Source organism: Elephantulus edwardii, unplaced genomic scaffold (genome assembly GCF_000299155.1).
Source record: "Elephantulus edwardii isolate Elephantulus edwardi_28Jun2011 unplaced genomic scaffold, EleEdw1.0 scaffold00239, whole genome shotgun sequence".
Classification (NCBI taxonomy): Eukaryota; Metazoa; Chordata; class Mammalia; order Macroscelidea; family Macroscelididae; genus Elephantulus; species Elephantulus edwardii.
In genome coordinates, this window is record NW_006399989.1 from 881,978 (window position 1) to 909,750 (window position 27,773).

At 38.9% G+C, this 27,773-nt stretch overlaps 1 protein-coding gene and 1 pseudogene across 1 annotated transcript in view; both read left to right on the plus strand.

Annotated features, from left to right (window-relative positions):
- PHF8 (PHD finger protein 8) overlaps positions 1–27,773 on the plus strand; it is a 213,742-nt gene that overhangs the window by 70,546 nt on the left and 115,423 nt on the right. Inside the window, exons 7-8 of the mRNA XM_006898883.1 lie at positions 873–1,059; positions 4,219–4,381. Coding sequence (XP_006898945.1) covers positions 873–1,059; positions 4,219–4,381 — 350 coding nt within the window. The remainder of the gene's footprint in view (positions 1–872; positions 1,060–4,218; positions 4,382–27,773) is intronic.
- LOC102855303 lies at positions 12,819–13,659 on the plus strand (annotated as a pseudogene).

The window sequence follows — 27,773 nt, forward strand, 5'->3', positions numbered from 1 at the left end:
TTTCTCATAAGAAATTGTGAGGAAAAGAAGTGTAAGGGAGTCCTCCTACTCAACAAGTTTCTCCCAGTAATGGTATTTTATGTAACTGTAGTATAATATCAGAATCTTTACTATTTGTTTTGACATAAAAACTTAAATAACTTGAAAATTGTTCTAATATATTTATAACTCACATTATCCTAAAGTACTATTTGAAGTTAAAGAGATGAATACTGTCCACTTTAGAAGGAGAAATTGGAACAAAAGGAGGATAGAAATTAGGATGTATCTGGTTAGTCTTCATAAGCTGATGGAGAATTGAGCCCTGAGGTTTTGCTCTAATGGTTCCTCAAATAGAATATGAGATGGGGACAGTACAAAATCTATTGTAAACCAAATACTAAGTTTGGGACAGGAGGAGGCTGTGGTGGCTTAGTATAAAACGTTGTGGTACCAATCCAAAGGCACAAAGTCTGGGTGCAGGAGCAAGAGAGGCAGTCTCCTCCTGTGTGATTTACTGCCTCTGAAAACCTTTGGGAGGGCCAGCTATGACTTGGTTCTGATTGGATAACAAGTTAGTGGACCTCTGTGGGAGAAAAGTGATTTATGAGCATTTAGTAAAGGAAATTATCACTTTGAACTGGGTTTAAGACTATGGAACTGGGACCTGGGGCTTCTGGAGGTAAGTGAAATGAAGATGCCAACAAGACTTAGAGAAAGTGTTCCCTTAGGAATTCTGAGGAGAGAACAAGTCCTATGCATTATCTGACCCTCAGTGAATTATGGCTTCAATTGAAGAAATTCCCAAAATTCAAAACCAAGCCAATGGACTTTAACTCTCCTTCAGCATATTTCCATCAGCTAATGTCTGCTCTCTACCTCTTTCTTGCTAGGCTTTCTAACCTTGTAGAGACACCCAGGATTGTTCGGAAGTTATCATGGGTGGAGAACTTGTGGCCGGAGGAGTGTGTATTTGAAAGACCAAGTGTGCAGAAATACTGCCTCATGAGTGTACGGGATAGCTATACAGACTTTCACATCGACTTTGGAGGCACTTCAGTCTGGTACCATGTGCTCAAGGTAGGAATGGCTTCTAGAGGTAGCCAGTCCTTTTACCTTCCTAGCACGAACTAGGCTGAGCCCTACCCACATTTTTTATTCTATTTAGGTAACATTTCCACATAGTTACAGGCACTCCTTGGAGATATTGTGGGTTTGGTTCTGGACCCTATAGTAAAACAGGTCACATAAATTTTTTGGTTTTCCATTGTGTATAAAGGTTTTCACTATACTGCTTTTTTTTCTTTTTTCTTTTTTTTTTTTGAGGGAACTTTAGTGGCCTAGTGTGTAAGGAGTTGTGCTGCTAACCAAAACACAGACAATTTGAATCCACCAGCTGCTCTGCAAGAGAAAGATGAACAAACTCCTCCAGTGCAATTTACAGCCAATGAAAACCCATTAGATTGTTAGCTATGAGTCTATTCTGACTCAGCAACAATTAATTGAGAAAATGAGTTGTTAGTTAAGTAGTATATTAAAGGAATCCTGGTGATTTAGTACATAATGTATTGGGTTGCTAAACAAAAGGTCAGTAGTTCAAAGTCACCAGCCACTCCATGGAAGGATGTTCAGTCTCCTCCCATAAAGATTTACAGCTTCAAGGAACCATTTGAAGGATTGCTGATGGCAGTAGATTTGTGTTTTATATAGTCTGTTATGCAATATCATTATGAGAAAGTTTGAAATATTATTACATTATTCAAATGTAACGCATAGAAACCAAGTGAGCCCATGCTGGTGGAAAAATGGCACTAATATACTTACACAACACAGGTATTTTCAATCTGTAAAAAATGTGAAGCATGCTAAAGTGAAATACAGTAAGATGACCATCTGGATTGGGCACTTGGTGGCTACAAAAATGTCCTGTTTCTGTTCTACAGTTTTGATGTTTAAAAAAAAAATTGAATACCATCAAGTACTTAAAATTTTCTCTGTTACTCAATAAACTAGTATATACCCCTACCACCATCAGTAAAAACCTTCATATTTTACTTCATAATTTCCTGACAACATTTTGAGAAACTTTCGACTTTATTGAAGAATACTTTATATACTCTAAAATTCACTCATTTCAAGCATATAATTTTATGAGTGTTAACAATTGCATTTAGTCTTCTAACTACCATTGCAATTAAGATAAAACATTTGTGAGTTTTTCCTTGTCATAATAAACCTTCCTATAGACTGTTCATACATCTTTTCAATTTTTATGCATCTGAAAGATAGTGACTAAGGATGACAGAAGAAGAATCAGTGCCTTTGAAATGTGGTAAATTGTTGGAAAATGGTACTGAATATAGACTACCAAAAGAATAAATAAAATAATGTCTTGGAGAACGTGCAGCCAGGGTATTCTTTGTGGGCCTAATGAAGGATCTCACATATTTTGGGCCTGTTGTTACGAGGGACTGGTCCTTGGAAAAAGACATCATGCTTAGAAAAGTGAAAGACTATGACCCTCACTGAGATAATTGACACAGTAACTGTTACAGTGGACTCAAGTATATCAAAGATGATTAAGATGATAGTTCAGATGCATTATTCATATTGTTGTTCTGTGTTGTATTAGACTGGAAGGCATCTAGCAACATAGATTGTTTCCTTTTCAGTGGCTGTTACAATTTTGTAATTAACATTGGTTGTCAGTAACTATAAAGGAATTTTGAGGCGTGGAAAAAATTTAAAAAACATAATTATAATTGCTTTTAATCATTGTTTATTATCAGAAACTCAAAGAAAATAGGAGCTTTGATATAGTTCTTCCCTAAATGGTCACACATACTGAACTAGTTGTTTTCATTGTTTGACTAGGAAGACATTGTTGTTGTTACGTGCCGTCGAGTCGTGAAAGTACTGTTATGTAAATGTTAAATTTAAATTTTTGAAATCTTTAAATAATTTCATTGTTGTAGCAAAGGTTGAAGAAATAATAGGAAGAATTCTTGTTCACCCAGATTCCTTGAATGTCTTTTTCTTTCTCTCTATTGCAAACATAATAAAATGCTAACATATATGAAATTTTTTACTGAAACATTTGAGAGAGTTGCAAACATGATTTTTAAAAATCTCTTAATTCAATGTATTGTTATTGTTGTTAGGTGCCTTTGAGTTGGAGTCATCTCATGGCTGACCCTCCAGCAGGTCTTCAGAAAATACAAATTGCATGAGAGGAGATTGCCCATCTTTCTTCTATAGAACAGCTATATAGTTTCTAAAACCAGGGATTATTTTTAAATAATCACAGTATAGTTTTCAAAATTGGAGAGTTAACATTTATCCAAATTGTCTAATTTACAGACATGATTCAAATTTATCCAACTGTGTTCCTTTGCTGCATTGAAAATTAAAATTGTAAAATATTCATTAAATATCAGGTTGTGAGTTAGGGATCTCTTCATACTAATGGGTTTTGCTTTATTTTGCCAAATTATCTCTGGTTATTATCCAGGCAAAACTCTGTTAGGAAATACAATGTTCTTCCAACAAGAAGAATGTGTCTTCCATAAGGAAGAACTTCACATATCTTTGTAAAGTCCTTGGACAGTTACTGAAGTGATAAATATTTATTAGCTTTAATTATAAGTTTGAGAGGGCTTACTCTCTAAATTATATTTAAAGACAAATTCAATTTTCTTATCATCACTAATGTGGCCTTAAATTCTTCTCAGGCTAGTTGTATTGAGCTACTCATCTATAGAGACAATTTTTCATTTGGCATGGCATCTAAAATAGGAGATTTTATTTATCCTAACTTGAACAATTTTGTTTGAAATGTCCTTTCTAAATTGTTTTTGCTAACCTCTGAGCCGTATTTGGAAGCAGTAGTGGCATCTATTTCCTAAACAACATGCCTCAGGAAACTCTATGAACTTTGATAAATGTCGAGAATTATAGAAAGGCTTCAGGCCTTTTGTTCATAGGGTTGGCTATGAGTCATGCTCGACTCAAAGGCAATCTACAACAACATGAGCCATGTTATAGTGCAAACTATAAAAGAAAGAGCTTTTTGAAATTTCCCAAGTCTATATAAAAATAATTCTTTGTTGGATTTGGAAAGAAATTTTGGCATACCACTATGATCTTAGAGTGTTGGAGTAGGAATAGACCTTTGGAGCCCACCTGGAGGGATTTTCTGGAAACTCTGGTATTTTTGGCATTTCAACTTTTGTTTTTCAGGGTGAGAAGATCTTCTACTTGATCCGCCCAACCAATGCCAATTTGACTCTCTTTGAGTGCTGGAGCAGTTCTTCTAATCAGAATGAGATGTTCTTTGGGGACCAGGTGGATAAATGCTACAAGTGTTCCGTGAAGCAAGGACAGACACTTTTCATTCCCACAGGTCTTTCCTTGGTTTCTCTGGGAGGGCTTAGGGAGGGTGGAAAAAATAGAGCTTATGGAACCAGGTCCAGCCCCTTCCCACGCATTAATCTGTTAATACAGAATGTCTTTCTCTTATCAGCTGAAGGCTCAGGACCAGACCTCAAGAAAATTCATGTACTGGCTTAGCAAATAACGTGGTCACTTGGGGTGGCTGCAGGTGGGAAATTCCATGAAGAGATTAATAGATTCTTTACACTGGGTTGCTGTTGAGTTGATAGACATTGAAAATAAGACTTTCAGCTCTATGATTCTTACATGTTGTGACTAGGAGGCTGACAATGAATCAGAATGACCTGGAGTAGAACCCCCTCTAATCTGTACTTGTCTGGACTTTACCCCTAAAAATTACTCTTTTGTAGAGGGTAGAGTGAAAAAGTGTATGCTTTATAAAAGTTCCTCCAGTTGTCTCAGTTTGAGGAGAATTTACATCTTTATGACATTGGGTCTTCTAACCCATAAACATAGTATCTACTTATTTAGGTATTTTATTTCTTTAATTAGAATTAGTTTTAAATTTTCTTGAAATGTTTGGTAGAATTCTCCAGTGAAATCATATGGACCTAGAGATTTTAGGAGAAGTTTGTAATTATAATTCAATTTTCATACTCTTTATAAATTATTCTGATTGTTAATATTTAGTGAGTTGTGCTTTACAAGCAATTGGTTCATTTTATATAATTTATTTATTTAGATATGTTTACAGTATTTTCTTATACTTTTTATGCTTTCTAGGCTTCTCTTTCATTCCTGTATAAGTAATTTATGCCTTCTGTTTTATACTTTCTCCCACCTTTTATACTTCTGTAAATTGTTGATCTTTTCAAAGAGCCTCTTTTTGTTTCATTTATTTTTCTTTATTTGTTGCTTCCCCCCGCCCCATTTCCATTATGCGTGTCCCCTTATTCTAATTTCTTGATAATGGAAGTTGATGTTATTGATTTCGGACTTTTCTAATGTAAATATTTAGTCCTCTGTATTTTTTCCCCTTGGCATTAATTTATCTACACCCTGCAAATCTTGATATATTAGATTTTTATTTTCATTTTGTTAAATGTTATTTTACAAAATTGAGGTATAATGTACATATCCTAAAATTTACTATTTTTAAAAGTAGAATACAATTGTTTTTACATCATCATGATTTTCTAATACCAGAAAGTTTATATCACTCCTTGTTCTCAATGTTAGTCATAATATGTTATGTTCTACACAAACATTCTTCTGATATTCTCTGCTTTCAACCAAGATCCATCTGACATCAGCAGTGATAACTTTTGTGCCACAGCCTTTTCTAAATACAGCTTGAAATTCTGGTAGTCCTCTATTGACATACTGCTTTAGCCATTTTTGGATAATCTTCAGCAAAATTTTACTTGCCTGTGATATTAATTATATTGTTTGATAATTTGGAAATGGGAGCAAATAAGTACCTCTTCCAGTCAGTTGGCCAAATAGCTGTCTTTCAAATTTCCTGGACAGAATGGTAAGCACTTGCAAGGCTGCATCTGTTTGCTGAAATGTGTTAATTGATATCCCATCAATTCAGAGCAGTCTCAAATTCTGCTTTCATTACCACTGCTTCTCATGGAAGGCAAGAATTCTACCACTGACTGATCATTGTCTGTATTTTCAGGATTTAGCTATTTTTTTAGTTTTTATCAGAACATCATTCTTTAATAGGTGAATAATAGTCCATTATATAGATATACTTTATATTCTTATGTAGATATTTGTTTATCCATTTATTCGTTGACACTTGGGTGGTTTCCAGTTTTTGGCTATCTTACCAAAAAAATGCTATTTGTTCTTGTTATCTGCCATCAAGTCACCTGTGATTCATAGTGCCCCTATGTACAATTGCTCTGAACTCTGCTCTATCCTGAACCAATCACACTCTCTCTGACATACCTACCCCTATAATTCCAGTTAGTATGTCAATCCATCTTATCTGGGGTCTTCCTCTCTTGTACTGTCCGTCCACCTCTGCAAGCATCATGTCTTTCTCCAAGGACCAGTCTATCCTGGCCACATGCCCAAAGTACGTAAGATGGAATTTCAGAATCCCTGCCTACAAGCAGCAGCTTGGTTTCAACTTCTCCAGGACAGATGTTTGTTCTTTTGGCAGTCCATAGTATGTTCATTACTCTTCTTCAGCACCACAGCTCAAAGGCATCAAGTCTTCTGTTAGCCTTAGTCATTGTCCAGCTCTCTGATGCCTAACAGGTAATTGCAAAGACCATGGCGTGGATTAGGTGCACCTTAGTCTCTAGACTGACATTGTTGCTCCTCAGTACTCTGGGGAGGTCTCTGACGGCTGACTTTCCCATTGCAATTCGTCTTTTGATATCCTGGCTACTGTACCAAGATTGTTAGTTGTGGAGCCTAGTGAGCTGAAGCTGTTAACAGTCTCAGTTACTTCTATGTTTATCATGATGCTGGCTATTGGCCTAGTGGTGAGAATCTGTTTTCTTGATGTTGAGCTGCAATCCATATTGAAGGCTGCAGACCTTGACCTTCTGCAGCAAATACTTCAGGTCCTGCTCAGTTTCAGCAGGCAAGGTTGTGCATCTGTATAACGCAGGTTGTTGATGAGTCTTCCTCCAATCCTGATGCCACATTCCACCTCATAAATTCCAGCCTCCTAAATGATCTGTTCCATGTATGTATTGAAAAGGTATGGATGGGGGTGGGGGGGGTAAAGAAAAAAGTGCAGTAGTGAATGAATGAATGAAAGTCCAAAATCTCTGTATGTTCATTAAAATTAATAAAATAATTTTTTTAAAAAAAGAAAAGGTATGGAGATAGGATGCATTCCTGCCATCCACCTTTTCAGAATGCTACTATGAGAGTTCATATACAAACTTTAGAGTTAATATATGTTTTCAGTGATCTTGGTTGTATAACTTTGAATGGAATTATTGAGCTATATTGTAATTCTGTAATTTTAATTTTATAATTTTAATTGTGAGGAACTGCCAGTTTTCCATAGTGATAGGATCAGTAATATATGGGAATTTCAATCTCTTCACCTATTTGTCAACATTTATTATTTTATGTCTTTGTGATTGTAGTAATCCTAGTGGACCTGAAGGGAGCTCTGATGGCCTAGTGGAAAGGAGTGTACTGCCAACCCAAAGGCAGGCAGGTCTAATCCATTAGGTACTCTGTCGGAGAAAGATTGACAGTCTCCTCCCATGCAATTTGTTGTTGTTCTTATGAGCCATCAAGTAGGAACTGACTCATAGCTGACCCGCTGTTAATCATACCAGAAGAGACTGCCTATCCTTCTCCTGTGTAGCTTCTTACTACTAGGTTATGGAGGGTCATGAATTGAATCCCACTGGATGGTGTATGATAATGTTTTCATTGTTAACCCAATGACACGTGGTTCAAATCTACCATCTGCTCTGTGTGAGAAAGATGGACAGTTTCTTCCTGTGTGATTCACTGCCTCTGAAGACCTGCTGGGTCATTTCTGAATCGACAGTATATATCAATAACAACCATAACTATTTAAGGGCTTTCTGGTGACCTAGTGGTAAAGAGTTGCTCTGCCAATCCAAATACTTATGGTTCAGATGTGGTTTGGATCCACCATCTGCTCCATGAGAGAAAGGTGGACATCTATTTCCATGTAATTTACTGTCTCTGAAAATTGGAGAGTCAAGTACAAATTGGTTCTAATTTGACAGCACATAACAGCAAAGACTATTGATATTGAACATTTTTGTATAGTGAATATTTGTAGATAATCTTTCTTTTTTTAAAATTTTTTAAATTCATTTGTTGGGGTGTGTGTACCATCAAATTGGATTTGACTGGTACAGGAGGTGATTGTCTCTCCTTTTCCAGCAGAGCATCTAGTGGATTAAAACCGCTCATCTCTGGGTTTGCAGTACAGCTTCTTGGCACTAGGCCACCAGAGCTCACCTGTAAATAATCTTTAAAGAACCAAACTGAAAAACCTCTGCTGTTTAGTTTTTACTGATTTAGAGCAACCTCCATTGGGTTAATGTTGTTGTTTACTGTAGAGTTGGAACCAACTCATAGCTGACTCTCCATCAGGTTTCAGAGGCAGTTAATCTCATGGGAGGAGATTACCCATCCTTCTCCCACAGAACAGCTGGTGGCCTCAACCATGTACCTTCAGGATTGTAGTGCAGCTTCTTACCACTAGACCCCCAGAGCTCCGCCTGTAAATCTTTGCAGAAGGAGACTACCCATCTTTCTTCTGCAGAATAGCTGATGGATTTGAGCTGTTCACCTTTTGTTACCTGTCCCATATGTTATTTACAGTGCTACCAAAGCTCATTATCTTTGGATTAATGCCTATTAAATTACTTTGGTAGCTGTAGTGGCCTAGTGGTAAGAAGCTCTATTGCAATCCCAAAAGTACTCTATTTGAATCTACCAACTGCTGTGAGAGAGAAGGATGGGCAATCTTTTCCCATACAATTTGTTATTGTTGTTGTTGTTATGTGCCATCGAGTCACCTGCAACTCATTGTGACCTGCTCTGAAACCTGCCCTATCCTGAACCAATCTTATCGTCTCCAACAGACCTAATCCCATTTCTCTATGCTGACAAATAATTTCAGAAGCTGGACTGTTTAAAAAAGTGTCATCAGGATTGGAGGAAGATTTATCAATTTATGTTATGCAGATAACACAATCTTGCTTGCAGAAAGTGAACAAAATTTTAATCACTTACTGCAGAAGATCAAAGATGTCAGTATGGGTTATATCTCAATATTAAGAAAACAAAATTTCACATGACTAAACCAATAGACAATATCATAATAGATGGAGAAAAATTGTTAAGGATTTTGTTTTACTTGAATTCATAGTCAACACCTATGGTAACAGCAGTCATGAAAACAAAAGATATTATGCATTAGGGAAATCTACTGTGAAGGACCACTTGAAAACACTATTGAACAACTATATCTATTTAAAGACTATGGTGTGTTTGTATTTTCATTTGCTTTATATGTATCTGAAAATTTGGACAGGGAATAAGGACAATTAAAGAAGAATTGATGTCTTTGAATTGTAAAGAGTATTGAATATCTCGTGGACTGCCAAAAGAACAAACAAGTATGTCTAGGAGGAAGTGCAACCACGATACTACTTAGATGCAAGGATAGTGAAACTTCATCTCACATACTTTGGTCATATTGTCAGGAGGACAATATCCTTGGAATAAGGCATCATGTTTGAAAAGAGGGGAAGACAGCAACAATAGACTTGAACATAGGAGAGACTGTGAAGATGGGACAAAATTCTAATTTGTTCATAGGATCACTGTAGTAGCCAACTCATTGGCCCCTAAAAACAATGCCCATGAATGTGATATTTTTCCGTTTGCATAGGTCTCTTACAGTAATATCATGATAGATGGAGAAAAGATTCAAACTGACAATGACTTCATCTTAATTGAATCCACAGTTAATACCCTTGGCAACAGCAGTCAGGAAATCAGGAGACGTATTACACTGTGAAAGTCTGTAGTAAGGGACCTCTCCAAATTATTGAGGAATAGTGATGTCAGCCTGAGGACTAATGTGCATCTGATTCAGGTCATGGTCTTTTCAATCACTTGTTAATGCATCTTTGGAAATGAATAAGGATGACAGAAGAAAAATTGATACCTTTGACCTGTGATGTTGGAGAATAGCATTGAACATCCCATGGACTGCTTAAAGAACAAAGAAATATGTCTTGGAGAAAGTGCAGCCAGATTTTCTCTTTGGAGGCAATGATAAAGCTTTATCACACATACTTTGGGCTTGTTGCTAGGAAGGTTTATTCCTTGGAGAAGGGCATGATGCTTAGAAAGGCAGTGGAGGTTTGGCAAAGAAGAAGATGACCCTTGACAAGGTGTATTGACATGATGACTGCCACAATGGGCTCTTGATGTGTCGGGAAGTGTGAGAATGGCACAAGATAGGACAGGGTTCAGATCTGTTGTTCATAGGGTTGCTATGGGGCATACTCTACTCAATGGCACCTAACAATAACAACTTGCAGTCGTATTTTGAAGTTTTCTTTGTTTAAGTCTTTTACATACCTATTTATATTTACTCAGAAATGTTTTCTTATTTTAAGGCCTATTGCAAGTGATTTCTCCTTCCCCCATTTCCTTTTTAGAGATCTACTGTCTGTGTAGAAAAATTGAAGTCATTTTTTATACATTGATCTTATATCCTGCCACTTTACTAAAACTTGTTAATTGAAATAGTTTGCTTATTCAGTCTCCAAGATTTTTTTATGTATGTGATCATGTTATCCACAAATAGGGATTGTTTTACTTCCTTTTCTGTATGTATGTCCTTTATGTTATTTCTGTAGCTAGTAATTCTAGTCCAACCTTGAATAACAGTGGTAATAAAGATCATCCTTGTCTTGTTCTGCTCTCAAAGGCAATTATTTTAGTCTCTCTCCACTGAGTATATCATGAGCTATTAGTTTTATATATTGTTATTAGGTGTTACTGAATCATGCCTCACTCTGCTGTCCTCACAGTGTCTGTTTCTGCTCACTGCTGAACAGAGATCCACTGTAGTCTATCTTTTGATATTTCCTGCAACATTCAGTACTTTGTCCATAGAATCCTTCAGTGTTGCAACTTGAGGCTTGAATTTGTTCTTCAGTTCTTTCAGCTTGAGAAATGCCAAGTGTGTCCCTCCTTTTCGCATCTTAGATCCTTGCACATTTCATTATAATAACTTACTTTGTCTTCTCAATCTGCCCTTTCAGATCTTCTGTTTAGCTCTCATACTTTCCCCTTGTTTTGGCTTCTTTTCATTCCAGTGCAAATTTCAGAGTCTGTTCTGACATCTATTTTGGACTTTTCTTTCTATCTTTGCAATGGCTCTTAGGTAAAATAAAATGGCCTCATTATTGCTAGAATTTCTACTTCTTAGGTAAACCCTTCCCCCTAGTTCCAGCCTGCCATCTACTAGTGGAAAGCTGAATCCACAGTAACAGGATGTTGTTCCAGGAATACCACAGAAAACTAGTTTATCAAAGATTACACCTACAAGATAAGAAAAAGTTGCCAACAGAATACTGCCTAACCAAAATTTGTCATGTGATCTGTAGAACCCACCAACAATCTCTGTATTAAACCCCCAACTAACAGCAAGAAGTTGCTGACCTCTGATTTGGGAGCTTAGCCAACCTCCATCAATAAGCAACAATATAGCTTATTGCTTCACAGGTAAACCTTGTATGGTTGATTCTAGTACTCCCAGTCTGACTCTAGACTCACCCCTTCTTTCCTATTCTCCAAACCTTTTAATGACCTTTTGCTTTCTTAAGGAATGATGTTCTTTTGTCATTCATCAACTTATCTCCAGGAATTAGGGCTCAATACATCAGATCCATTTTTAAGATGGTTTTTAGATTCAAGGCCATGTTTTTGTTCTGGTAGACTTGTTTTAATTTTCTTCTATTTTAATTCAAGTTTTAATGTGAATAGTTGATGATCTGTTCCACAGTTATCCCCCTTTCCTTGTTTTGACAGTTGATATTGAGCTTCTCTTCCCACAGATGTAGACAGTATGATTCTTGTAGAGTCTATCAGGTGAAGTATTCTGTGTGTTGTTTTTGGTGGTTTTTTTTGTTTTGGTGTTTTCGTTTGTTTTTTTTACTGGAGAGCAATGATGTCAATCTGTAGACTAAAGTGTTCCTGATCCAGGCCATGGTCTTCATAATCACTTGCGATGCATCACAAATCTGGACAATGACTAGGGATGATAGAAGGAGAATTGATGGTTTTGAGCTGTGGTGTTGGAGAAGAGTACTGAATATACCGTAGACTGCAAAGAGAACAAACAGGTTCGACCTAAAGAGGGTGAAACCAGGCTACTCCTTGGAGGCAAGGATTCTGAAGCTCTGTCTGACATACTTTAGCATGTTGCAAGGAGTCCTTGGAGAGGGACATCATGTTTGGAAGGGTAGAGGGACAGCATAGGAGAGGAAGACCCTTGATGAGATGGATTGACTCAATGACTGAGGTAATGAAGGTTAGGTGTGTCAGAGACAATAAGGTTGGGAAGATTCAGAGCTGTTGTACATAGAGTATAAGTCACAAGCAACTCGACAGCACGTAACAGCAACATTTGCAATGAATAAGTTATTGACTGTACAAAGTTATTCTGTCAGCAAGGCCGTGTTTTCCAATTACCAGTCCTCTTACAACTTTTGCATTCTAGTCATTTTTTAGTTACTATTAATGCATTTTAGTTGCATAGTCAATAAATTTCAGACTGAGAAAGTTGGTAGAAATTCTCAGTGTTTTATTAACAGGACTTTCTTGTTTGTATATGGATAGTATCTTACAACACAAAGTCACTGTACCAAAAATAATTAGTTGGTCTGCCGCCCTGCGCCATGGCGGGCTGCATGGCGCGGACTCCACTGGGCTCGGAGGCACACCTCAGCCTTGCCACCTTCCTGCTGGGAGCCTCTGTGATTGCACTGCCGCTGCTCACGCACCACCCTTCAGGGTCGCAATGGGCTGGCGCTCTACGTGGCCGGGCTTAACGCGCGCTGCTCCTGCCGCTCTGTCGGCCGCCGCACTACCAGCCATTCAAACATGTTTCCTTGGTTTTTGTCTTTGGCTGCGGCATGGTGCTAAGTTTTAGCCAGTTTTCTTGGAATCACCTTGGCTGGTACAGGTACTCCCTGTCGTTATTCCACTATTCCGAATACCTAGTGACAGAGGTCAACAATCCCAAAAGTCTGTCCTTGAACTCCTTTCTCCTGAACCACAGTCTGGAGTACACTGTAGCAGCCCTTTCTTCTTGGATCAAGTTCACACTTGAAAGTATCTTCTTGCCAGAGCTGAAGCAGATCACCTGGCTGAGCACCACGGGGCTGCTGATGGTGGTTTTTGGGTTGTGCCTGAGAAAAGTGGCCATGTTTACAGCGGGCTCCAACTTCAACCACGTGGTGCAGAATGAGAAGTTGGACACCCACACTCTGGTGCAAGTGGGGTGTATGCCTGGTTCCGGCACCCTTCTTACGTTGGCTGGTTCTACTGGAGTATTGGGACTCAGGTGATGGCTCTGTAACCCGATCTTTGGGGTGGCCTATGCCTTGACTGTCTGGAGGTTTTCCTGAGACCGAACTGAAGAGGAAGAGATCTCCCTGATCCACTTTTTCGGAGAAGAGTACCTGAAGTACAAGAAGGGGCCTGCCTTTCATCAAAGGTGTCAAGGTGGAGCTCTAACGGACCCAGGCCGGTCCCCCTCCAGGAACTTCCTTAATCATCTTATATGATACCAGTTACTCTTCTGCAATGTCACTCAAGACCAAATGGTCAGAAGGCCTTAGGACCAGAGGACCCACAAAGCAGTTCGCTTTGATATGCTGGGTCGAGGTCACACAGATAAACCAGAGGCCAGCGAGGTGCAGACAACAGCAATACAGCGGCCCTTCACTGCCCCCAGGCGAACGTGTCCATGCAAGGACAGAGACTCTCCAGGAGAGAAGAGGCACCTGGCTTATTAGTGTTAGAGATGCGTTCAGCCCCTTTTCATTTAACAGGAAATCCCAACACAGCACAGCTTTAAACCTCTTCATTTCTGCCCTCAAATGCATGAGCACCTATACACTTCTCAAGAGATTTCCTTCTAAGATGCTTTAGCTAGTCCCATATTTAACCATATTTACATATCTATTTTTTTCTAAGAATGCCGCTTCCAAGGAGGCCCTTTTCAGGTTCACAGCGACTAGTTTCACTTGTCAGCAAGTATGCATAGACACCTCCAGATGCCCTGGCCCAGGGTGGCTTTGTGTCACACGTTAGTGGCATCTACCACAGTGGGCTCCCCCCCATCCCCTTGGGTTCTTCCAGGAGCTTCTGCTCTTCTCCAAGGGGGGCTGGTTATCAGCAACAGGTGTGTCGAAGATGTGACCTTTATCTTCAGCCAACAAGGGCTTAGAGTAACTGCTTGGCACAGGGTGTCTTGACAAATTGAGAAATACCACTCTGTTTGGGATTTTCTCATTTTGACCATCACTTAGGAAATTGTGATTCACTTTAAATTTCTTAACTGTGTTGTCCCATATCCAGTTCTCAACATCCTGTAGTTCCTAATACCTTTTCAAACTGTCCTTTTCCCTAGGGGTTTGAGTGAGTACAAGTAATGTTCAAGCACACCAACTCGTGAAAAGAATCTTGAGTCGAGCAGGAAATCCCGCTTGAGTCAGTATTTCTCCCTCCTCCCTCCGCCCCCAAGTTTGAGAGAGAGTGGTTGGCTTTATGAGTCAGACAGTATTAAACTTTTTTTTTTTCTTGTAAGTTTCATTTTATTAAATGTGACTGAAGCAGACACCGTGGTGATTAAAGAATTTAGCCAAGATGGCTTAGACAGACTTCCGGCCCACCAAGATCTCCAACGCAGTAGCTGGGTACCAAAGGACTACCTGAAGGAATGGTACAAATGAAAGAACTTAAGTGGGTATTTTGGTAAAATACACAAGATATGCAGGTGGCCTGGTGGTGACCACGGAGTCACCCCTGTGGCTGTGGGGAAGCTGGGCTAAAGCTTCGCTCAGCTCTCGCGGTCACTGTCTCCCAGGGTGTGCTTGTCAAAGAGGTACTCGGCCAGGCCCAAATTTGGGGCGCCCATCTTGCGCAAGTTGGTTACGTAGTCACCCAGTTGTTTGATGGATAATGTGTCACAATGAAGTCACACAAATGAGGGTCGTTCTTGTCAGTGGCCAATTTGTGCAGTTCTAGTAGGGACTGATTCACACTTTTCTCCAAGTGTAGCGCACACTCCATTGAGTTCAGCCCTCTCTCCCAGTCATCCCGGTCTGGTTTCTTGATGTCCTGAAGAAAGATGCGGCCTCTCTGGTTCTGCAGTTTCATCAATCTCTCGGCATGTTCCCTCTCCTCATGGGATTGGTGGAAAAAATATTTGGCAAAATTCTTCAAAGCCACATCATCAGGTCAAAGTAGTAAGACATGGCCAGGTAGACATAGGAAGCGTAGAGCTCCAGGTTGATCTGGAGGTTGATGGCGGCCTCCGAGTCCTGGTTGTAGTTCTGGCACACCTGCGAAGGGGATGTGGTCATGGCGGCAGCAGCGGGGAGGCTGCGACAGGGAGGTGGTGGCTGCGTGACGCTGGAGCGGAGGTGAGGACCTTGGGGCATCTGGGGGTGCTGATGTGAGGAGGTGGTGGAGGACTGGCTGGAGATGACCAGTGAGGGGAAACACGGGCGAGTGCCAGATTCCGTTCAAGCTCTGTTGAAGCAGGAGACCACAGCGACTCTGCGAATACCGTCTCCATTATTAAGCTTTAAGAGGTGAAAAACTTGTTTGGTTCTAGAGTGGGTTCAGAACCAGGTCTCGGTGTGAAACCTTCCCGTGTAGTTTTGCAGTGGCACTGATGAAGTGTGAATGTGAAGGTGGTGCGGCCCCCACGTCACGCCACGAGGCTGGCGAGAAGCCACTTTACCTTTCTGTGCCTAGATTTCCCCATCTGTAAAATGGGGTCAATACCACCTACCTTACAGGGGTGTTGTGAGGATCTTAGAAGAACAATGTCAAACGTTTTTCATACTTAGAAGAAACAGATTGTGTAGGCGTAATCTATACCATATAAAAGGACATGGAAACTACATACATTCAGTTGACTGTGCCAGACACCTAAAATGTATGTACAAAAGAATACTACCAATTCAGAATAGAATAATTCTTATTCCTAGGGGGAAAAAATTAGTTGACAGTGAACCATTTCAGGAAATAGCATTTGATCAAGAAACCAACAGTACTAAAGAAGAAGTCCAGACTGCTCTAAAGACATTGGAAAAAAAAAAAGGCTGGACTCTATGAGGAGGAAGACCTGGAACACTTCCTGGAAAAGGTCAAGGACTGCAGCTCAAAATCAAGAAAACAAAGATTCTCACCACTGGGCCAATTGACAGCATCATAATAGATGGTGAAGAGATTGATTTGTTAACAGCTTCAGTTTACTTGGTTCCACAATCAACACTCTGGTACCAGTACCAGCAGCCAGGAAATCAAAAGATGTTATGTTGGGAAAGTCTGCTGTCAGGGATCTCTCCAGAGTACTGAAGAGCAAGGATGTCAGTCTGAAGACTAAGGTGTGTCTGATTAGGCCATAGTCTTTGCAATTACTTGCTATGTGTCAGAAAGCTGGACAATGACTAGGAATGATAGACAATGGATGCCTTTGAGCTGTGGTGCTGGAGAAGACGTTGAATATACCATGGACTGCCAGGAGAACAAACCAGTTCATCGTAGAGAGCATAAAACCAGGCTGCTCCTTGGAGGCAAGGATTCGGAGGTTTCATCTGTCATACTTTGGGCATGTTGCAAGGAGTCCTTGGAGAGGGACATCATGCTTGGAAGGGTGGAGGGACAGCATAAGAGAGGAAGACCCTAAATGAGATAGATTGAATGACTGGGGTAATGAGGATAGGTGTGTCAGAGACAGTGATGTTGGCACAGGATAGAGCAGGTTTCTGGGCTATGAATTGCAAGCAACTTGAAAGCACATTACGACAATAACAGTGTGTTTCTGGGGTTTTATTTTTCACATATTTAAATGTGTTGGGAGTACATTTTTCCCCATTTCTGCTAATATCTTTTATTTCTTATTTGGATTATGTACATTTTCTCCTTTTTTTATTACCAATTTGGCTAGTGAGTGGGTTTGTTGATTTTATTAAACTTTTTAAAGAACCAAGGTTTGTTTTTCTGTTTTCTGCTTCATTTATTTCTGTACTGTAATAATTATTATCTTTTCCTTCTGCTGATGTCAGGATTATTTTATTGCTCTTCCTCTATTATTTTTTTTCAAGTTATAGGATTAAAGTATTGATTTTGGCCCTGCCATTTCTTTTGATGTCTTCTTCTTTTTTTCTAAATTAACCTTTGAATGCTGCTTTGACTATGTTCCAGAGGCTTGTGTTTTTTATTTTCATTCTAATTTGATACTAATAATTTTATTTCATTTTTAATATGATCTATTATTTAGTAGTTTTTAATTTCTAGTTTTATAGCATTATTATTGTGTACTCTTGAGTCAGAACCAGCTCATGGCTTACTCTCTGGTGGATTTTCAGAGACAGTAAATTACATGGCAGGAGATTGTCTGTTTTTCTCCCATCGAACAACTGGTGGATTCAAACTGTGTACCTTTGCATTGACAGCACAATTGCTTTAGCTTGCTTGGCTCTACAGTCAATACTCTTGGTACCAGCAGTTAAGAAATCAAAAGAAAAATTGCACTGGGAAAACCTGTTGTCAAGGACCTCTCCAGAGTACTGGGAGGAAACGATGCCAGTCTAGAGACTAAGGTGCGCCTGATCCAGGCAATTACTATATATCAAAGACATGGACAATGACTAAAAATGACAGAAGAATCATCAAAGAAGTTGTGGTGCTGGAGAAGAGTATTGAACATACCTCAGTCCACCAAGAGAACAAACAGGCCTGTCTTAGAAACAGTGAAACCAAGTTTCTCCTTAGAGGCTAGGATTTTGAAACTCTGTCTCACATACTTTGGGCATGTGGCTACAAGCAAGCAGTCTTTGGAGAAGGACATGATGCTCAGAAGGGTGAAGGGACAATGCAGGAAAAACTACTACCTCAGATGAGATGGATTGACACTGTAACTAATAACTAAGGTAATGATGGTAGGTGTGTCAGAGTCAGTGAGACTGGTTCAGAATAGGGCAGGATTCAGAGCTATTGTACATAGGATCACTATTAGTTACAGGTGACTCCATAGCACATAACAACAATAAGCCATGAGATCTCCTTTATAGCGTTGTGATCTAAAAAGATCCGGTGTAAAAGAACAATGTGTATGAATTTTATTAACTTTGTATGTAAACCACTATAAAAATTAAAAAGATTGTTTTATTATTTTGATGTTTTTAATATATCAAGACTTGCTTTATGACCTACAGTACGGTCTATTCTGGGGAATGATCCATACATGTTAGAAAATAACATATACAGTACTATTGTTAGGTTTCTGTGAGATCAAGTTTGTTGATTGTGACATTTAGGTCTTCTGTAACTTTGTTTCTTTCTGGTTGTTCTTTAATCTGTTGAAAGTGGTGTTTTAAAATCTTTTTCTATTGTAGAACTATCTTCTCAATTCTGTTAGAGTTTATGTAATTTGGGGATCTGCTATTGGGTGTTTAAATGTTTATTATAGATATGTCTTCTGATGGTGTAGACTGTAGGGAGTTTCACTGGTACAACCTAAATTGCTCTTTCTCTGTCAGATCAAATCCATCAGCAAATCCTTGGGAGAAAAATGGACAGTCTCTTCCTATGTAATTTATAGCCTCAGAAACTGGTCGAGACTAAGCTGTGAGTCCAACTCAACAGAAATGAGGGCTTGGTAAATTGGCTTTCGACCATTATATAGTGCTTTTATCTTTTGTTGTTTGTTTTTGTTTTATCATTTTTGTTTTGTTTTAGAAACTATTTTGTCAGAGATTATTGCTGCCACTCTTGCTATTTTTCTAAATTTCTTCTTGCTTGGTATATTTTCCCCCCCAGTCCTTTGATTTTTAACTTGTTTATATTTTTATGCCCAAGATATATCTCTTATATACAATACACTGATGTAACATGTTACTTAATTTCTTATTTTTACTTTATTTCTTGATTAATGCATTTAAATAATTCAGTGTGATTATTGATATGTCTGGATTCTTGTAATTTTGTTGTTCTTTATTTGTGGTGTTGATAGTTTCTTTGTTCTGCTTAGTTTTCTCTATGAATACTTTTGGAAATACATTTTCTTTTCATTTCTTTCATTGGTGCTTTTGTACTTACTGGCTTTCTTTATAGTTTTTGTCCTTTATTTATTTAGTTAAGTTGTTGTTATTTGTACCATCAAGTCAGAACCAACCCATAGCTGACCCTCCAGTTTGTTTTCAGAGGCAGTTAATTGCACGGGAGGAGATAGCCCATCCTTCTCTCATGGAGCAGCTAGTGGCCTCGAACTGCATGCCTTTGGATTACAGTGCAGCTTCTTGCCACTAGGCCACAAGAGCTCCCTTTTGTTAAGTAGATTTATTAATTTTTGTTGTGGTTACTCTGGAATTTATCTCTTTCCTCCTCAGTTTTGCTTTATTGGTTTTGTTTTTGTCAAATCTTGTATTTGTGTTCTGGTGACTTTATGGTAAGGAATTGCATTGCCAATAAAAAGGTAGGCAGTTCGAATCCACCAGCTGCTCCACAGGATAAAGATAGTCTCCTCCTGTGTTCTCCTGTACTACTTCTGAAAACCTGCTGGAGGGTCAACTATGAGTTGGTTCTGACTTGACAGTACTCAGCAACAACAGCAACTTTATTTGAGTGAAAGTTCACGAATCACTTTGGATTTTTCCAGACAATCATTCATAGACATTAATTACCATTGATTGATGCAGGTAAATTATTGCAGTGTCTAAGTTGCTACTATAATCAAGGATGCTTTGGGCAGAATATTAAATGAGCCAGGAAGTATTAAAAGAAGATGGAAAGAATATACTGAGTCACTGTATCAAAAGGAATTGGCAGACACAGAAGGATTTCATGAAACAACATATGAGCAAGAGCCTGTGGTGATGAAGAAAGACGTTCAAGCTGCTTTGAAGGAACTAGCAAAAAATTAGGCCCCAGGAATAGATGGTATCCCAATTGAGATATTTCAGCTAACAGATGCTGCCCTGGATGTGCTCACCAAGTTGTGCCAAGAAATCTGGAGAACAACCACTTGGCCAACTGACTGGAAGAGATCTATATTTGTTCCCATTCCAAAGAAGGGTGACCCAACAGAGTGTGGAAACTATAGAACAATTTCACTGATTTTACATGCAAGCAAGATTCTACTGAAGATTATCCAAAAACAACTGGAGCAGCACATCAGCAGAGAACTGCCGGAAGTCCAGGCTGGGTTTAGAAGGTGTCATGGTACTAGGGATATTGTAGCTAATGTTAGATGGATCTTAGCTGAAAGCAGGGCATACCAGAGAAATGTCTATCTGCGTTTCATTGGCTATGCAAAGGCGTTTGACTGTGTGGATCATAACAAACTGTGGCTGACTCTGAGAAGTATGGGAATACCAGAACACTTGATCATGCTAATGAGAAACCTATACTTGAACCAAGAGGCAGTTGTCAGAACAGAGCAAAGAAACACTGCATGGTTAAAAATTGGGAAGGGCGTACACCAGGGATGTGTCCTGTCTCCATACCTTTTCAACCCCTATGCAGAACAGATTATGTGGGAGGCTGGGCTCTATGAGGAGAAATGTGGGGTCAAGAATGGTGGAAGATCTATCAACAGTCTGTGTTATGCAGATGACAGAACCCTGTTTGCTGAAACTGAGGAGGACCTGAAGCGCTTGCTGCAGAGGATCAAGGACTGCAGCCTCCAATATGGATTGAGGCTCAATGGCAAGAAGACAAAGATTCTCACCACTGGGCCAATTGGCAGCATCAGGATAGATGGTGAAGAGACTGAGCTTGTTCACAGGTTTAGTTTGCTTGGCTCCACGGTCAACACTCTTGGCACCAGTAGCCAAGAAATTAAAAGACGTATTGCCATGGGAGAGTCTGCTGTTAGGGACCTCTCCAAAGTACTGAATAGCAGTGGTGTCTCTCTGGAGACTAAGGTGCGTCTGATACAGGCCATGGTCTTTGCAATCTCTTGTTATGCATCAGAGAGTTGGACAATGCCTAAGGAGGATAGAATTGATGCCTTTGAGCTTTGGTGCTGAAGAAGAGTATTGAGGGTACCATGGACTGCTAGGAAAACAAACAGATTCATCCTGGAAAGTGTTAAAAATGGGCGGTTCCTTGGAGGCAAGGATTCTGAGGCTCCATCTAACATACTTTGGACATGTCGTAAGGAAGGACCGGTCCTTGGAGAGGGACAGCATGGTTGGTAGGGTGGAGGTACAGCGCAGGAGGGGAAGGCCCTCTATGAGATGGATTGATTTAGTGACTGGGGTAATTGGGATGGGTGTATCAGAGACAGTGCGATTGGCACAGGACAGCAGAGTTTAGGGCTGTTGTACATAGGGTCACTGTGAGTCGCAAGCCACTCGATGGCACATAACAACAACAAGCAAACTTTTATTGTATTCCCTTCACCCAACTTTTATATTTTTTATTTTTTTTCTCCTCTCCCTAATCCCACTTAATCCTGTTCCAGATTGTTACTTGCAACACACATAATATTTGATCCTGTATTCATTTCAAACTAATTTTCCCTTCACCCATTCCAACGCAGGAATTATCTATCCATTCTTTTCCTGCTCTTTCCATACCACCCTTTCCCTGTAACCATACTAATTTTAGTGATTTTATACCGTTTTTGTCCTTTGTGACTCAGTATAATGTCCTCCAGACTCATCTATGTTGTGTACTGTTTCACAAGTTCATTGTTTTTTTTCAGTTCTACAATATACTCCATTGTGGAAAGTGCCACAGTTTCTCTATATCCATTAGTTTGTTGATGAGCATTTGGGCAGCTTCTATCACTTTGCTGTTGTGAAAATGCAGTAAACATGAGCTTTGACTTCTTTAGTGTTCATTCCCAGTAGTGAGATATCTAGATCAAATGTTATTTGTATGTTCAACTTTTTGAGGAAGCACCACTGCCTACCGTAGTGGTTGCACCATTTTACATTCCCACCAGCAGTGTATGAGAGTTCTAATCTCTCTGTATCCTTGCCAACATTTGTTGTTTACTCTCCTGTTGAACTTGGCTGTTGTTGCTGGAATGAGATGATATCTATTGTTTTTATTTGCATCTGTCTAATAGCTTGAGATTTTCAGCATTTCTTTATGTTTCTTGGCCATCTGAATATCTTCTTTAGTAAAGAATCTTTTCATGTCTTCTGCCCATTTTGTAATTGAATTGTCTTTCTTGTTGAGGTGCTGGAGTTCTCTATAAATTTTAAATGTGAGTCTCTTGTCAGATATGTTATTTTCTAGTATTTTTCCCCCTAGTCTGTTTCTTTTCACCCTGTTGGGAGAAGTTTTTTGATGCACACAGGATTTGATTTTTAGAAGGTTCTGTTCATCTATTTGATCATCTCCTGGTTATGGATTTTTTGTTGTTGTTATGTTTGAAAGTCTATTTTTCTGTAGATTAGCGCTTCTAGATTTCCTATTTTTTCCTCTGATGATTTTCATTTTTTTTTTTAAATTTAACTCCTAGATCATTACAAATAAATAGTATGGTTACAGGGCAGGTAGTAGTGGTGGTGGTGGTGAGAGCGGGAAAAGAATGGCTAGATCATTCTTAAACCAGAAAAGCTGGGTTTTTTATATGGTGTGAGTTGTGGCTCTTTCTTCAGTTTTCTGCAGATAGATGTCCAGTATTGCCTGTACAATTTGTTAAAGAGACTGTCTTTTCCCCACTTAATTGATTTCATTTCCTTTTCAAAGATCAGTTAACTATTGGTAGATTGGTTGATTTCTAGGTTCTTTATTCTATTTGTCGCTGTGCTTATGTTGTTGTTGTTGTTGTTGTTGTTGATTGCCTTTGAGTCGAGCACCACTCATAGTGACCCTATGAACAAAAGGCCTCAAGTCCCTCTACAACTATCGACATTTATCAAAGTTCATAGAGTTTTTGGGGGCATGTTGTTTAGGAGGTGGATGCCTCTCCTTCTTCTAAGCTGTGCTTATACCATGCTGTTAATTGGGGGGTTTTTTTGTTGTTTTGTTGGTTTTTTTCTTGTTTGTGTGCCATTGAATTGATTCTGACTGGTACAGGAGGAGATTGCCCTCCTCCAGCAGATCATCTGGTGGATTCAAATGACACTAAGCCACCAGAGCTCCCTTTACCATGCTGTTTTGATTACTGTTGTTGTGTAAATAAGTTTTGAGGTCACAGAGTGTGAACCTCTTACTTTATTTTTCCATTTCAGTAGTGTTTTGCTTATTCAAGATCTCTTTTCTTTCCATATATAATTGAAAATTGCCTTTTCATCTCCTTGAAAAATGGCAAACAATATCAAAATCAGATTTCATTGAACTTGTAGATTGCTTTTGGTATAATTGTCATTTTCACAGTGTTGAGTTTTCCTCCCTTATTGTATGCAAATCAGTCTCTCCTGGAAGGCTCAAGATGTCTTGGGCTTGTTTGTTGTGGGAGAAGAACTGTGCAGAGAGTTGGTGCCCTTGAGCTTTTTTGGACATGTCCCAGTTAAAGTCCTTGGGTCTAGCTTTTGCTCTAGCTGACTACTTTTTCTACTGTATGCATATTCCCACTCCCTGTGCCTGTACTGTTCTCAGGCATCATGCTGAAAGTTACTTTAATGAAGACCCATCCCTATGTCAGCAAAGGACTCCCTCTCATTCTCAAGATGGCATTTGACCTACTTGTTGTGCTGAGTGGACTAGAAGCCATTTTTTTCCCTACCTTTTCCAATGGAAATTTTCTCAGCCAGGCTTCTGTGGGCAGCTGAGCAATTATATCTTGTATTCTGCATGGTGGTGTGTGGTGGTCCAGTAGTGGTTGACTCAGTCCTTCTTTGGAATTGTAAATTTAAAAAGAAACTTTGGTCTTGTAAGAAGTCATTCATCCTCTGTGGGTCTATAAAAGCAAATAACCAAAGTCTGCAGGAGTGTCAGTGTCAGCCACCTTGGTCCTGTGGTGAATGGCAGCCTAATGGCTGCTGCAATTGCATCTGGCTATCTATCCTCCTAAGTTTTTAACAGCCTATTACATCCTAATTTTTACTCAACTCCCTCTCCATATGGAAGTTCTTTTGCACTATTTGTAACCTATTTTTATTTTATGCTTGTTGCCATTTATAGGTTGGCATCTCTGGTCCCCTGTATTTAGTTTTGAAGCTTTACTTTGTTTTTGAGAATTCTTTATCTTAGTTGGTATCTTTATGATGATATCATTGTCTTACAATCAGGTTGTTGTTTAATGTTATTTCTCTGTTCTAGGGATTCCCTTTAATACTTCTTGTAAAGTTAGTCTAGTTTTCATAAATCTTAATATTTATCTGGAAATGTTCTAGAGAAGTCTTGGAAACCTGATGAAAGGTCATATGAGTCAGAACTAACTCAGTGACAGAACTAACTCAGTTCTTGGCTAGTAAGTTATATATATATATATGTCATTGTTTCCCTTGGTGACTGTTTCTGAGCTGCTCTTAAAATTCTTTGTTTCTAATTTTGGCAAATGTGGTTGATCTGTCTTAATGACTTTCTTTTGTGCACTAGGCTATATTGGGTGTTTTGAGCTTCTGGAATGGTTATCTTCTTGTCTTTTATAATATTAGGGAAGTTTACTCCCAGGAAATCATAAAAAATTTTCTCGTAATTTGCCTTTTTCTTTTCTTTTCTGGGATTCCTATCATGCATACTTGTCAAAGTGAAACACATTACTCTAAATGCCTTTTTTCTTTTTATTCTTTTTTCAGATTGCTCCTCCAACAAATTAATTTAGGGATTTTTTCCCCTCCATTTTACTGATTTTTGTCTTCTTTTGATTAAATTCTACTCCTTTTTGCTAATCTTCTAGATTTTATGGTTGTTTTTCTATTATGTTGTTTTGATGTTCTGTGGTTTTCCTGAATGCTTTTAGAATTTTATCTATTTTTTTCCCTTTGAGTTTTGTCTTTTTCGCTTGTTTATTTTAATGATCCTAAATATAAGTCTTTTGAATTCCCTGTTTAGTGGTTCTATTACCATTTGTTCCTCAGAAAGATTTTCTGGCTTTGATTTTAATTATTTACTTAACCATCTTGTGTACTTTATGTGATTTGATGTCTTTTGTCACTGGGTCATTAAGGCATTATTGTATTTATTAGTCGCATGATTTGTTTGCTTCATCCTGATTTTTGGTTTATTTGGCTGGATGAAAAGGGAAGCCATACTACAGGGAAGTAGGTAATTTGGCAGCAGTGTGTCCCTCACCACCTCTCTAAAAGATGAATAGAGTAGCAGATGATAACTTAAGCTTGGCTCTCTTAATTTCTGTTCATGTGGAACAGCCTTTGATAGGCTGAGCAGTCATTGGCTGTCATCTCTCATCATTATCTGTTATTCTGCTGACAGTCTCTGAGTGAATGAGGTAGCGTGTATGTGTGATGAGGGGACTAGGTTGCCTCCACCTGTCAGTCAGAAATGTGTGAACAGTGTTGAGGCGGTAGATGGCAGTGGACAAGTGTGAGTGTGTAATTCTTGCCACTCACTGAGTTAAGAGAGGTGCAGGTAGGAAATGAATGTGTAAGTAGTTGTACAGTTGCCCATGCTCATCAGCTTGGAGGAGGGCAGGAAATAGGAAATATGAGCATGTGCATGTTGATGCAGTGTCAAGGGAACAGTATACCAATGGGCTGGAGCACACGGGACCAATTGATGCAGCAGGTTGGTAAAGAAAAACATTCATCACACAATCCAAGGGAATTCATACCTCTAGTTGTTGAGGAGGTGGGTGGTGATGGGGTGACTTCTTGGAGTTCAGTGTCTCCAGTTGTCACTCCACAAAACCCCATCCATGTGTGGCTTCAATCCAAACAACTGGAGACCATTGTTGGTAAGTAATTCTATCCCATTTTCTGGCTCCCTTCCTGTGCTATACTTACCTGTGCCCCTGAACTCTCACTTGCTTTCCTATACTTTCCTATCTGATTCTTGTTCTTGCTTCACTCAGGATTTCTATACTCTGTGTCTCTATACTGTTGGGAATTCTGTGAAGCTGCCTTCCTTCATTTATCATCCATTTGCTTAGTCTACAGTGGCCATGCTGTGCTAGGCTGGCTGGCAGGGCACATCTACTCTGTATGTATCTCTCCTTATTTCCAGTTTTTGTTCAGTTTCTTCTTTAGTTGATATTTAATCTACTTCTTTATCCTTTCAGTTGATCATTAGGGTTTCAAGATTATTATTTCTATCTGTTTTACTTGGTTTCTCAGATCTCTATTGTATTGGCACAGCATCTTATCATCATCTTAAGATCACTTTCTTTAAAAATTCTTTATATGTATCTTAGATTCTTATTCGTAAATTACTTGTAAAGATTTCTTTTATTCGGAGGATTATCTTTTCACCGTCTTAATAATATCATGAAGCAAAAAAGTTATTTCCGTATATCCAGTTTATCTATTTTTTTTCCATCTGGTTCCTTGTGTGCTTTTTTATTATACAGATTTCCCCCTACATTTTCCTTCATTGACACTATGTTTCATAAAGTCATTCCCATATATTGTACTTTATAAAAGTAATCACTATTAGACTATGCCCACCATTTGCCCCATCTTTTCAGGTCCCTGCAGGATCTTTCCCATTTCCTTTTCCCCTTCCACTCACCAAATTGTACTGCCCTGTGATTTCCCCTCCCCATCCCTCTGCTCCTACCCCTAACCCCCTTGTACTCCCATATATGTTTTATTAGTAATCCTTCTATTTTTATAGTAATGGTCTTATGCAGTATTTGTCCTTATGAGGCTGAGGTAGTTCACTGTTGTCATATCTAAGAGACTATATCTAATCTAAAGCCACAAAGATATATACCTTTGTATTTTTCTGATAGTTTTGTATTTTTGCTTTTATATTTAGAAATTTAATTCATTCATTTGTATATGATAGAAAGTATAGGTTGAATTTGCATATGGTTATCCAATTGTCCTAACACCATTTGTTGAAAAGATCATTCTTTCCTGTAATTATCTTGAATCCATTTTCAAAGATCATTTGGACATATTCTCTCATCATCAAGTTAGAAGCAACCCATAGCTGATTCTCCATTGGGTTTGTGAGGCTGCAAATTGCATGGGAAAAAATTGCCTTTTCTTATTCCCTATGGACTAAGCCACCAGAGCTCCCTCATTTGAACATAGACCTGTGGATTTATTTCTTAACTTTCAATTCTATGATAGTACCACACTAAGAAGTTTCAGTTCTGTCTTTAATTTTCACTTCCAAGGTTATTTTTGCTTTTCTGGACCCCTTGGATTAGGTTCAGCTTTTGTATAGATTTTCAAGTGATTCTGTCAGCACATTGTTGTTGAATTGGAACTCACTCATAGCTGGCCCTTCATTGGGTTTTCAGTCACACAGATGGAGATTGCCTGTCTTTCTCCTTGGTGGATTCATACCACTGAAGAAGTGCAGCCTTTGGATTAACAGACTAAGTGCCTATGGACTACAGCAAGCTATTAACTCTAAGATTTAACACAATCAACTGCTTTGACATTTTACCAGTTTGAAGGACATGATGAAACCTCATATCTGTTGTTGTTGTTGTTGTTATGTGCCGTCGAGTCACCTGCGACTCATAGCGACCCTATGTACAACAGCCCTAAACTCCGCTCTGTCCTGTGCCAATC